We start from the raw sequence: 12,445 nt of genomic DNA on the forward strand, positions 1-12,445 counted from the left end.
GGTTGAATTTTATTGAATCTGTTGGAAGTGTATACCAGCTATCAACCAACTTGGAGGAAATCAAATGTTCTAAAATGCAGGGTAATGACTGTTTCACCCTCCATTAACCCAGCGCTGCTAGCTTCCTCTAGGCCATCACACTGCTTTAACAGCATTCTACAGAGCAGTGTTACACATGCTCTTTCCTCCCAGTGTACAGTACATGCAGTGCACCAAATGACTATTTTAGCCCCATTTTTACATCCTCGCTGAACATGTGACTTACTCATTCATTTCTAAAATGACCCCACTGCTGTAGTATGAACCTCAAGAGAGTTGAAAGTAAATCTGCTTTGTCATGGCAAAAGCTTACATAAAAAAGCCCTAAAAGGTTGGATATCCACAAAAACATTTATTAGCCCTTCACAAAATATATAAATATCTATCTATATGTTCCTTTTTGTTTTTCTTTTACAGCATAGAAAACACATGCTGTTGACAGCACTGTATTCTGTGTGTGTGCACGTGTGTGTGTGTGTGTGTGTGTGTGTGTGTGTGTGTGTGTGTGTGTGTGTGTGTGTGTGTGTGTGTGTGTGTGTGTGTGTGTGTTTGTGTGTTTTGAGAGGAGAGGAAATGAATGGAAGTGTGAAGTGTAATGTAATTAAGTGAGAGCATGCTAAACTGAAAAAAAAAAACTTGTTAAGAGTGCTGTGATATGAGAGCGATATTACACTGGCATTCATGAGCTGTGAGAGAAAAATCAGTGAATATTCTTATATCTAAACATACGTCATACATTTTTTCCCTCGTAACTTTTTGTAGATTTTATTTCTATTTCTATTTCCCAATGATCTACACTTATACACTGCTTTTCACCACAGTTATTGAAGATTTGTATCCTGCCCACATTCCACCACTTACCTTCCTCTTCTCTTTTTTCTCAACCTTCTTAGTGAACACTGTATGAACCCACCAAATCTTAGTGAACATGCTGCCATAAGCCAAACTGAACCCCAGCCCCAGCAGCCACAGACGGAACTAGAGGAAAAGATAACATGTGGATGCAAAAAGGGTAAAGTAATGCATTACTTAGAAGCAGATATAACTATGTATAAGCCTGTCTAAGCATAACCCTGTCTAAGACAGGTTGGAGAGTAAAACAGCAATAGATTCATCCCATTACCTGACACACTACAGGAAACCGAGATCTGTGTACATGAAGCCCGTCAATGCCCAATGGAAAAACAGCAGCCAGGGCAAGTACACAACCCACAGCTGTAATGTTATTCAAGTACGGCTGAGAGTTCTGGATGTACCTGTTAACATAAATGCTGCATTTTAATGACTTGTATTTTTTTTTGTTGCAAAAAACAAAACAAAACACAACAACACTACACTATATCAACTACATATACATTATATGAAGGCTCTATTTGACACATTCAAAACATTACACAGAAGCACTTTGTAAGGAATTTATATAAGGTCTCCAGACAAACAAATTGTTGTATGTATAATTTCCTTTGTAATACATTTCCCTTGCATCAATCCAGTCATGTAAGAGAAAGTTCCAGTTCATTTTATCCCCCTAGGTGCACAATGTGTGGTTTCTATTTCAGGGTTATTTCGATTTCACACTATTTTACTAGTTGCGCTAATTAATCCCAATGAAAAGTTTTTCCCAATGCTAATGGACATGACCAACATGTTATGATTTTGCCAACATTTAGTCAAGGGGCTAACCGCAGTCAGAGGATAAATATTTCATTCCTTCACTTGACCTCTTGCTTTAACAAATGCATCAATGCTCTTTTGCCATTGTATTTTTTGCAATACACTGTATATCCACATATTATGTACACACCTCAGGGTCATGGCCAACAATTGACAGTCTGGTTTTATGCAGCGCTGTACAAACTTTAGTTAAATAAAGCACTGTCATTGCTGGATGTGGCTATTTTTTGTCAAGAGGGTTTATGTTTAAATCAACATTAACAGAGTATTCATGTTTTACATGACATGTACATAATCTAACCGAACACAGAATAAAACTTCATATACTGCATATATTATTTTCGATTAATGATTTCAATTCAAGTGAATTTTTCATTCATGAATTGTATTTCATGTTACTTTATGGACAGAATATTAGCTATCAGCAGTCATTTAGAATGAATAAAGATAGCCTCAAACAACGAAGGATTAAACCTCAGGATTCTACACGACACAAACCAATTTCAATTCATATAGCAATGATTTGACATATAACAGGATCTGCTGCAATGCAATATGATTTCATTTAACAGCCTTCAACTGATATGTGACCAATTTGATTACGATTGTCTTTTTGTTTTGATAATCGATATATAATGAATTATAATAGCTAATACTTGATTTATAATTGTTGCATATTCAAATGTTACAAACTCTAGATTTGTTACTCATGCAGCCTTTGTAGATACTGAAATATTGCATGACTTATAGTGAATTAAAGGTATAATAAAAATATCTCCAAATATCTGGCATTTCATGCCAGCTTTATAAGAATTTTGTTCTTAATTGACATTGATATAAAGAAATAAGCCCATAATTATGGCATGTAAATTATGACTAACTCATTAATGCTGATATACATGGCACAGGATATGAGCAGCTTGAAATAGTTATTGGGAAGTTTCAGTATACCTACAGAATGAATAGCCTGAGCTCAGAATCTAAACTGAGTTAAATTCATTTATATCCTGAGCTCTGAGATTAAACAGAACCTAATTACACAACACACATCAGTACTGAGTGATTACCGAATGTTGCTGTTGTAGATATTGAATGTGAGACAAACAATGCCCAGGATGATTCCCAGGCCAGCAAACACAGATACAGAAACAAACAGCTTCTGGGAAAGAAAGCGAACTTCTTCTAACACCACCGTCTGATCTCTTGGAGGGTCTCCGCCTGCAAAGTACAGATAAATAGGTCAGGGAGGAAAATAAGGATATACTCAAAGTGAAAGAGTACAGAACAAAATGATGCAAATGCATTTATGATAAAAAGTTCAAAAGTCAAAACACAGGATCATAAAGACCAACACTCAAAATTAGTCAGTACAAACACCATGACAGAAATTGTGAAGTAGTAGGAGACGAATTGTAGCTTTCGGGTATGATGTGTTATGTTTTAAGTCAAATTACTCTAGATGTGCAGGTTACAATTACCCCGTTATTCAGTACATATGATATGTATGAGACGAAGCAATAGGCTTAATGTGATAAAGCAACAATATGACATATATCTGTGATTAAGCATATGGTGTATAACAGTGATATGTCCTTCAGCAGCTAAACACAATGTCCCGCCTTTTGAATGACTGAATGACAGAAGCTCAAAAATATTTGACTGGTTATTTGAAGTATAGTCACCTGCTCATGTTGTAATATTTTATCTTTTTTACAGTAACAATCAATTCACATTAACCTGTATTATGGGTGCTTAAATAAACAACATCTAACTTTACGGGTTATAACAAATTACAACTTTTCTAGGATGGGATGCCTACAAGAGAGTCTCCAGTTTTAGAGTTTTTTAACAGTCAATATTTTCCAATGCAAAAAAGTCTTCGGAGCAAAAACAACACAGATCTTTGTCTCATTTACTTCAAGCCAAAAAGAAAGAACACTGCAGGTAAAAGTGGCCCAATTTTTTTTGGGGTCAAGTGACCAGGTCAGATTTCTTCAAGAGTAGTGTGAACACTCAAATCTGGCCCAGATCTGATTTTTTCCAATGTGGCCGCAGTGTGAACAGCCAAGACGCATTTGATGCGACTTTTACGTCAATCTACACCGACATTCGTCACAATTATGCGCTGGCGAAAACGTTTTATTTATTTATTTATTTTTGCGCCAGCGAAAACGTGACACAAACATGACTGGTAATGTGTGTGTGTTAAGAGTGTTATATAAAGTGGTTACATGAACCAGCTCATAATGTTTGCATTGAATACATCACATTATAGCATTACATGAATACATCACATGCATACATACATGCATACATACATCATAAGGTTTGCATTGAATACATCACATTATAGCATTTAGCGCAACGACGTGCTGCGTGTGATGTCATTGTTAACAGCAAAAAACATGTGAAACAGCAAACACTTCACATTGGTATTTGATATAGGCCACATTTTAAAAGGTAATGTGAACAGCCAAACAAAAAAATCAGATCTGAGCAAAATATTCGAATTGAGCAACTTGCAGTGTGAACGTGGCCTTAAGAGAACTACTACTGTATTTAGTGCTATAGCTGCAGCAAGGACAGACCTTTTTCAACAACACTGTACCTATACACCTATTAAAATATGCTAAAGTGTTGGTTTTTATAAATATGTGTAAGTGTGGGCAGAACAACACACTTTGAAGTGTACAGTTAGGAAAATAATCAACTACTGTACAGTAGGTCATTTATTCACATCCATTAAGTTTATTATATATCCAGAGTATCAGGCTCCAGGATTGGATAACAGTAGCACTGTATAGTTTAGTTTAGTCTAATTTAATACACCCGATTCCACTCATTATCATCTTCCCAAAGCTTCCTGGGCAGCATTTAGTGTATTAGAAAGGTCAGTACAAATCTCTTTAAGGTAATAGTCCTCCGGGATCTGAGACACGTTAGAATTATAAGCGTTGTGCTTCCACTAATAAATTTAAGCCGCAATGGGTGAAAAATCTAACTCAGTAAAACAAACATCCTTTTTTTTTCCAAAATAGCATGAGTCGTTATGGAGAACCGAGCACACAGCAAGAGGGCCATGTGTCCCTTTTAGATCCCAGGCACCATGGAGTGTCATGACATCCACGTTCATTTTGATTCTTTTCATAATATCAGGGTGCAGATGGATCCACACTGACTTCCTGTCACTGTGCTCACCAATGCAAGCCCAATGTTGCTCAGTTTGTGTGTGTGTGTGTGTGTGTGTGTGTGTGTGTGTGTGTGTGTGTGTGTGTGTGTGTGTGTGTGTGTGTGTGTGTGTGTGTGTGCGCATGTACATTTAGCACTCAGTGAGTACCAAAAAGGACCAATTGATAGGGAATTTGTCAAATGTCCTTACAAAATGGGTGTCTTAGTTTTTATTTTGTTTGAAACTGAAACTGAAGGCTTAGAATTGAGGTGTCAAGCATCGCATTAATTATCTACAGTACTCATTATGTTAATGAAACGTCCTCACAATGATAGAAGGGGGGGGGCATGTATTAAAAACGGTGTGGGTGTCAGCTCAAGAGTGCTGTCATTTGATGCATTTACACACCAAAACCTTCCTTCATTCTTGATCTAAGAATTGGGACGGCTTGTTGCCATGGAGACCCCACTTCACAACAGTTGCCAAAGCTATTTGGAAAGGAAAGACATGCTCGAGCGGTTGTCAGGGGCTACCGTGCAGGAGCTAAGAGAGCATGAGCGGGCAATATGTTGCAGAAATGCACAGAAAAATTTTAAATGAGTTCATTTCATACTATTAAGTTTGGGGTCAATTGCAATATTTTATCCTCTTTAAAAAGTTAGCAGGCAAAGATTAACTCAAGAATAGCACAATCAGCCTAATGCTAATTAAATCCTAAAGCCTCTATTAAGAGACAGAGAACCCTGAGAGTTTCTGGGTTATTTGTATTCTGTCTCTGTTTTGCATTTTTTAGCAAGAGCATGGACTGATTTTGTAGGCGTGAAGAAAGTGAGCTGTAAATATATTGGTCACACATCAGGATAAAGATTACTGCAATTACATGCAATTGGTGGGCAACAAAAAGTTTCCCAAAATAGCATGCATCAGACGTTGCCTAAAGTTGGAGCTGCTATTTGCTATTTGCTGCTATACACTTCAGCATCATCTTATTTTAATCTCATGGCTAAGAAATTGTTTGCTGAATATAGTAATTAAATTAAAAACTAAAATTCTGAACATAGACATTTAATAAGTCTATTTGTCCTTCCTAATATAATAAAATGAAATAAAAATACATACAAAAAATATAAACTACCCATAATGTAATTGAAGAATCTTATTAGAGCTGTTTTTATTTTATAATTCTTACTGGCCTTAATCCTGACAATCTGAAGTGTATTCTCCGGTCACTTTCCTCCTCTGATACCAAGCAATGTCAGTTCACTAACATCAGGCTGCCAAAACCTTCTTCCTCAATGAGAACAGGGCATGAAGGATTGATTAGAGCTTCAATCGAGTTTGACTCAAGGGGGTGGTTTAGCATGTAAATAGCATCCTAAGTATATGGAGGAAGAAGTAGTTCAGAAATACACATGGGGCATTTAAATCAGCTTTCAACAGTCAAGGCAATTTGAGATGTAATTGGAAGGTTATTAAGGTTTAATCATTATTTAATATTCAGTAATTTAGCATTTTGCTGTGGTAGTTTACAATCCAGTCATGACATTTATGAATCATAAGTGTCAGAAATATGCAAGAGGGCTTTCCAGCTTTAGGGGGTTTCAGTGACATACAAAATGAACTGCAAATATGTTTACATAATGCAAAAATCCCTGAGTTAGACTCATTGTAAAATAAATGCTCACGACTGCTGAATTTTTTAAAATAAATATACAGTTTTTCAGTATTTTATTAGAAATAAACATGTCCCCCCCCCCCCCTTTAGGTCTCTTGCACCTTTACTGGTAAAAATAAATAAATAAATAAATAAATAAAATCCAGACCTTTTAAAGACTTTCTATGTTTAGTTTTGACTACATAAAAATATATTTCCAAGAAATATCCTCCTTTATAGCAGGACAATGGAGATTGATGCTGATTTGGTCAAGCATAGCTCAGGCAACTATAATCGCTATAATCCAGAAAACATGGCTCAGACATACTTAACATTGATTTTTAAAAACACAAAGTGTCAATTCAGTGCTCAGTTCATTAACAGCTCACATGTAGGACACTATAGATTACACCTTGTGCATTTTAGCTTTCTCTCTGCATATAAAACCACAGATGGCACAAAAAGAAGTTATGTCCTTGTGACATATTAAACAGTGAAGCAGCAGCTAAAAAAATCAATAGCAGTAATCTTCAATCATGATGAATATAACCGAACGGACAGGAAGAGTGAATGAAATGGACAAAGCTGGCGACAGTTGTCTAGACTGAGGAGAAAAGGATCAATCTGTCTCACCTATCCACTTGTCATTTCCGTACCACGAAAGATTGCCTTTTGTGCTGTCATAGTATCCAATCTTCTTGTAACTCCCACCTTTAAATTTAAACAGTGAAGCTGGTAAAGACTCAGATAAGAGGTCTCAAAGGGCAGAAAAGAAAATACTCAGTTTGGCCCCTAAGTCATCCTATTAGTCATCGTGGGTGGCATGAAATAAAGCTCTTCTTTATGTAGCCTTTAATTTATCTAAGAAAAAGAGATCATCCTCTACAATACATTCATTTACAAAATAGTAATTTACAAAAATAATGAGGCTTAAATCCAGAGTCAATGCATTTGAAAACAAAAGATAATTATGGAAATGAAGCAATGGGACAAATGTGCATATAATCCTTATTACAGCTGCTTAATAAATGCTAGCTAAATTGTCATGCTGTAGGCTGATGCAATTTAATGAAGTAATTTAATGATTTTTTTTTAATTAATATTAAAATCATTTAATATTAGTTGTTCTGTCTATTATGTCATTATTTTGACATAATAGACAGAACTGACAACAATATAATACCTTGCAGTTGTTCTATGAGTGTCCAAGCCATTCTGGATCCCTGAGCATCGAAGACTACATGGCCCTGAGAAAAACATGGATATGAGCATTTACAATCAAAGTGAAGTTACATCACTAGACCTGCCAATATATTGGTACATATTTTACAGATTTGTATTACACCATTTTTATTACAAAAACATTTGTATTTTTTCCGACAACTTCACGACTATTTCACTCACTGATACTCCTTCAAACGAGCTGGTATTGAGAGCACGATATATCTCTGCTGTGATGTCCTGGTTGTTGTAATTAAAGTCCTCCAGTCTTCTTCCTTTAGCTCGTAGCGGTGCAACCGTCTTATTAAGAGCCAAAGCAAGAGCCCACACTGCATCATATGCCAAGGGAGCCTCTTGAAAACCCCCTGTCTCCTCAGGGTTCTTCCCACCGAGACGAGACATGAGCTGAGCCAGAAACTCCTGGGAAGTCTAAATAGGTATCACAGGACTGGATTTAAGTATCAGTGGTTGTGAGTGGAACAGAGAAATAATCAGAAGCTCAACAGCAGGGCTACTTGGCGCAATAATTTAACCACAGCTACTGTAAATACTGACGATAAAGAAGTGGTTGGTACTTCAGATTTGGGCCTTAACAAGCCAGATAATAAGTTAAATTTAAGCTAGTTATCATCAGTTATTATCAGCAATAATTTGTAAAATGTTGTACATCATGAAATAAATCGCATGCAAAATCTGTATTGAATATATACGTACATATACGTATGACTTATAAATATATACATGACTGTGTTGGAAGCAAATGTAACAATGACACCTGAGTACATTTACCATTTAAAACACTGGCTCAAGCTTTTAATGGTTCCTTCATTAAACATGGTAATATCTTATTCCCCCAACATACAAACAACGAAAATGTACCTTCAGGAGTAAAACATCCTTATTGAGTAGGTACCTTTATAATGTTCTATTGTATTTAAGCTATATTTTACCAGGATTTAATACGTTTTTTGATTTTATTTATTTATTTATTTTTTCAATTCCCACACTTTAGTTACTTTGCATTTGGCTGTTTGGCACCCGTTTAATTCTACATATAACAGTGTTTATATTTTTTCACTCACCAGGTTGGAAGCACCACGGACAGTCTCAGGGTTCAGCATGACAATCTCTGTAGTGACATGTCCTTCTACAGCCTCTGTCATCTGCTCCATAGTACAGTTAATGGCTGGGTCTTTGATTTTAAACCAATTGTCTGCATACCAGCCAATAAGGAACCAAACATACTTCTTTCCGTAGAGTTTCTCCTTATAGACCTGCAGATAGAGAGAGAGAGAGAGAGAGAGAGAGAGAGAGAGAGAGAGAGAGAGAGAGAGAGAGAGAGAGAGAGAGATTAATCATCCATGTGTGATCAATGATATTATTGTGTGACAACTACATTTCTATAGAGCAGCATTACACTGATGTGCGCTTAAATGAAACATAAGTACACTGGAGTAACTCTAATATTGTTTATAACAGCTAAACAAAAAATTTTAATAAACCCAAACCAACCACATATTGGAGGAATTATGACAGGAGTTCCAGAAATACTTGAAGCGATATAATATGCTATTATGAGTAATTGGTACAATCTGCTAATTTACTATACTAAATACTGTATAGTACAATAGCGCAATATGAGGATGTACCATATACAGTACATGTTTCTATAATGCTGGGATATAAACATATTTATACCAAAGTGATATTAAATTCTCTAATTTGACTGGCTAAAAATCACAGGTTTGTATTGAATGAGCTCATTTTAATTAAGTACTGTTTCTATAGTAACAGCTAATTCATAATATATAATTCATAGTTCCATGAATTAGTTTTTATGAATATTTATGAAAATGTTTATAACTTGCCTCACAAAAGACTTTTCTTGCTTCGGTCTCATAGAAAAGGCCAACAATGATCCTGGCATCTTGACGCTAGACAATGAAATAAGAATGAATGTTTTAAAAAAAACAAAAAAAAACAATATAGTCTCTCAAGGTTTCATCTTTATATATGCTGTGTTTGTGAATTTTTATAGCATACTAAATAATATTTACACACTGCAAATTTCCATCACTCGGATGAGCGGTAGAAAATGAGTGAGAGTGAGTGAGAAATTTCCATCACATGAAAAAAATATTATGGTCTTTTCTCACTCTGATTTCTGACAGAAGTCTTTAACTTATTGCGCTGTGTAATGTACAGTGCTGCTGAAATGGAGGCATGCTTGCACCTTGTTGGGAAGGAGTGTAAATCTCATGGGGTTCTTATGTAATGACAGTGCTGCAATAAAAAGGGTGTGTACTCATCATCTACTGTCAGTTTAGACCCGGACCACAGATACGACATGCAAGCTGTCACTTGATCTGAGGCTCCTGAGATTCTGAAAGTGTTGATTTATTTCACATAATGTTTTCATGTGCTCCATCATCTTCAGGCTGGTTAACTGCACAGCACACCATGAGGAAGTGATGGCTGCTAAATTTTTCATCAAAGTACCTTCAAGTTCTTGACAGCCACGGCGGGATCAGTGAGGAAACTCTGTCTCACACTTATCTCTATTCCAGCTTCCTTCACCCTCTGCTCAAGATCATCCAATGTCTGAGAGAGGACAGAGGGAACAGAGAAGGAGAGAGAAAAGTGAGTAGTACTTGATCTCCAAAGTACTATAAAATTTGGAGATCAAGTTAATATAAAATAGCAGCCAGGGATGTCCAGTATGGAAAATATGAGGGTTAGAGGCATTATCATGAGGTAGGATTCAGTGGAAAAAAAGGGCTGAAAAGCAAGAAGTGCTAACAGGAAAGATGCATGACAGCCTAATGTAAGAGGAGGAAAGTGAAAAAAAAAATATTAAAAAATAATAAAGGTGTACGAAGGAGAGAGATGGGAGAATTAGAACAGTGCTGGAAAGATTTATGACTCAGGTAATATTCACAACCAACATTCTGACGAATGATCCTCCATCGGCCCTGTGGCCCCTGGACACTCTTTAAAATAGAAACAAAATGCTACCGGCTTTTTAAAAGTACTTTTTCCTCAAATGCAGGAGTGGACAAATCAATAACCCTGGCTCCTGTTCCAACCAGATGTGTCCACCCTATTAATTTTATTTTTAATCTATCACTGCTTGGTGGAAAAGTGACTGTTAATTAAACACTATTAAATTAATTAAATTTAATTAAAGTTAACTGTTTAAATGCTGTTAATATTCAGTTTTCTAGCATTGTTTTCTCCTGTCCACCAACCAGAGAAGAACATCTGCTAAACAATATTTCTTGAAGAACTATTTTTATTGCTAGAATAGGCACTTAATCTGGCAAATATTTTGGAAATTACAACTCCTGCCCATCAGAGGTCACTCTCACCTGAGTTTTAGCCTAGCTGCTAGCTTACAACGTCTAAGATACTACCTAGTACTTCATTATATAAATGCACTACACTATGCTGTATGCCAATATATTTTAAACCTTGTGAAATCTATGCTGTTGCCCTTTGTATACCCTGCTGATTAGTCTTCTAGATTTGCTCTCTGGATGATACAGAAATATTGTGCATTTTCTATGTTTGAACACTGCCCGATTAATGGCTTTTTGCCTAGTTAAAGCTTCAAGAAGGCTAGCCAGCTAATTAACATAAAGCCACCTTCTTTTCCTAGCTAAATCTTTTGCTCTCAAGACCCTGCTTGAAGATCCTGAATTCTTAGACTTGTAAACACATTATGCTTTTACTTCACTAAAAAAACTATAGTAGTTACTGAAAAAATGTAAATTACTGAATGCTTTGCTTTGAAGGTACATTATGAATGAAAAGTTGTGTGTGTGTGTGTGTGTGTGTGTGTGTGTGTGTGTGTGTGTGTGTGTGTGTTCGTTCAATGTCCAAATGATTTCTGGATTCTTACTAGAAATTAAATGCCTAAAATAAGCAAAATTATCAATCAACAGAATATTTCAAACATCAAATTATTTACATGCAGTATTTCCTAATAATATACCATCAGTTTCATGGTAATCTTGTAAATGATATGTTTGCCTAAATACAAGATATTTTCACTTGCTAAGATTAACATGTTGGAGTGTGGCTCTGATTGATGCCAGAGAAATGGAGTTAGGTTAGGAATATATTTTACAAAAAAATTAATGTTTTCTGTCTTTAGTAGCTGACCGAAGTGAAGACTTCTGTTGTTTGCTGTATGGTAGCGATCTTGTTCCAATTCCACTTTTGGAAGAGGCGCACACGTGTGGGGTTATGCAGCGTCGCAGAGGGATGTGTGCGGAAAAATGTTGGAAACCGCTGCCTGTTGGACAGTGCTGGAGAGCTGGAGCCATAGGAGAACTAGACAAATAGAAATACACCGGGTAAGGCATAGTGTATTCCAGATTTGGATTACAGGGCTTCAACATTACAGCCATATTCCTTTTCAGTAAGAACTTTATTCAAGTGGATTAAGAGCTTATCATAGGAATATTGGCACATAGACATTCACACACATTCATAATTATGGGCAATTTAGCATAGTACATTTGCCTGCAAAACCAGGGAAGGAAAGGAAACCTCAGAGACAACAATCCTGTATCTGTATATTGTGTCCTTCTTTCAACATACTGTAATAGTTGATTAATGTCAACTCAGAGTGACCAGATGTTTTCTCATGCCTTAATAAATAATTCACTGCCTGACTACTTTGT

At 36.1% G+C, this 12,445-nt stretch overlaps 1 protein-coding gene across 3 annotated transcripts in view; it reads right to left on the reverse strand.

Moving 5' to 3' along the window:
• Positions 1 to 12,445, reverse strand: part of gabbr1a (gamma-aminobutyric acid (GABA) B receptor, 1a) — a 44,450-nt gene that overhangs the window by 9,565 nt on the left and 22,440 nt on the right. For all 3 annotated transcript variants that reach the window (XM_027147963.2, XM_027147961.2, XM_027147964.2), the window contains 10 exons: positions 11,922 to 12,092; positions 10,257 to 10,358; positions 9,626 to 9,691; positions 8,840 to 9,031; positions 7,941 to 8,186; positions 7,720 to 7,783; positions 7,170 to 7,247; positions 2,781 to 2,931; positions 1,163 to 1,295; positions 901 to 1,017 (listed from right to left, as the gene is read on the reverse strand). In XM_027147963.2, the coding sequence (XP_027003764.1) occupies positions 901 to 1,017; positions 1,163 to 1,295; positions 2,781 to 2,931; positions 7,170 to 7,247; positions 7,720 to 7,783; positions 7,941 to 8,186; positions 8,840 to 9,031; positions 9,626 to 9,691; positions 10,257 to 10,358; positions 11,922 to 12,092 (1,320 nt within the window). The remainder of the gene's footprint in view (positions 1 to 900; positions 1,018 to 1,162; positions 1,296 to 2,780; positions 2,932 to 7,169; positions 7,248 to 7,719; positions 7,784 to 7,940; positions 8,187 to 8,839; positions 9,032 to 9,625; positions 9,692 to 10,256; positions 10,359 to 11,921; positions 12,093 to 12,445) is intronic.

The sequence above is a fragment of the Tachysurus fulvidraco genome, chromosome 11 (assembly GCF_022655615.1).
Source record: "Tachysurus fulvidraco isolate hzauxx_2018 chromosome 11, HZAU_PFXX_2.0, whole genome shotgun sequence".
Taxonomy (NCBI): Eukaryota; Metazoa; Chordata; class Actinopteri; order Siluriformes; family Bagridae; genus Tachysurus; species Tachysurus fulvidraco.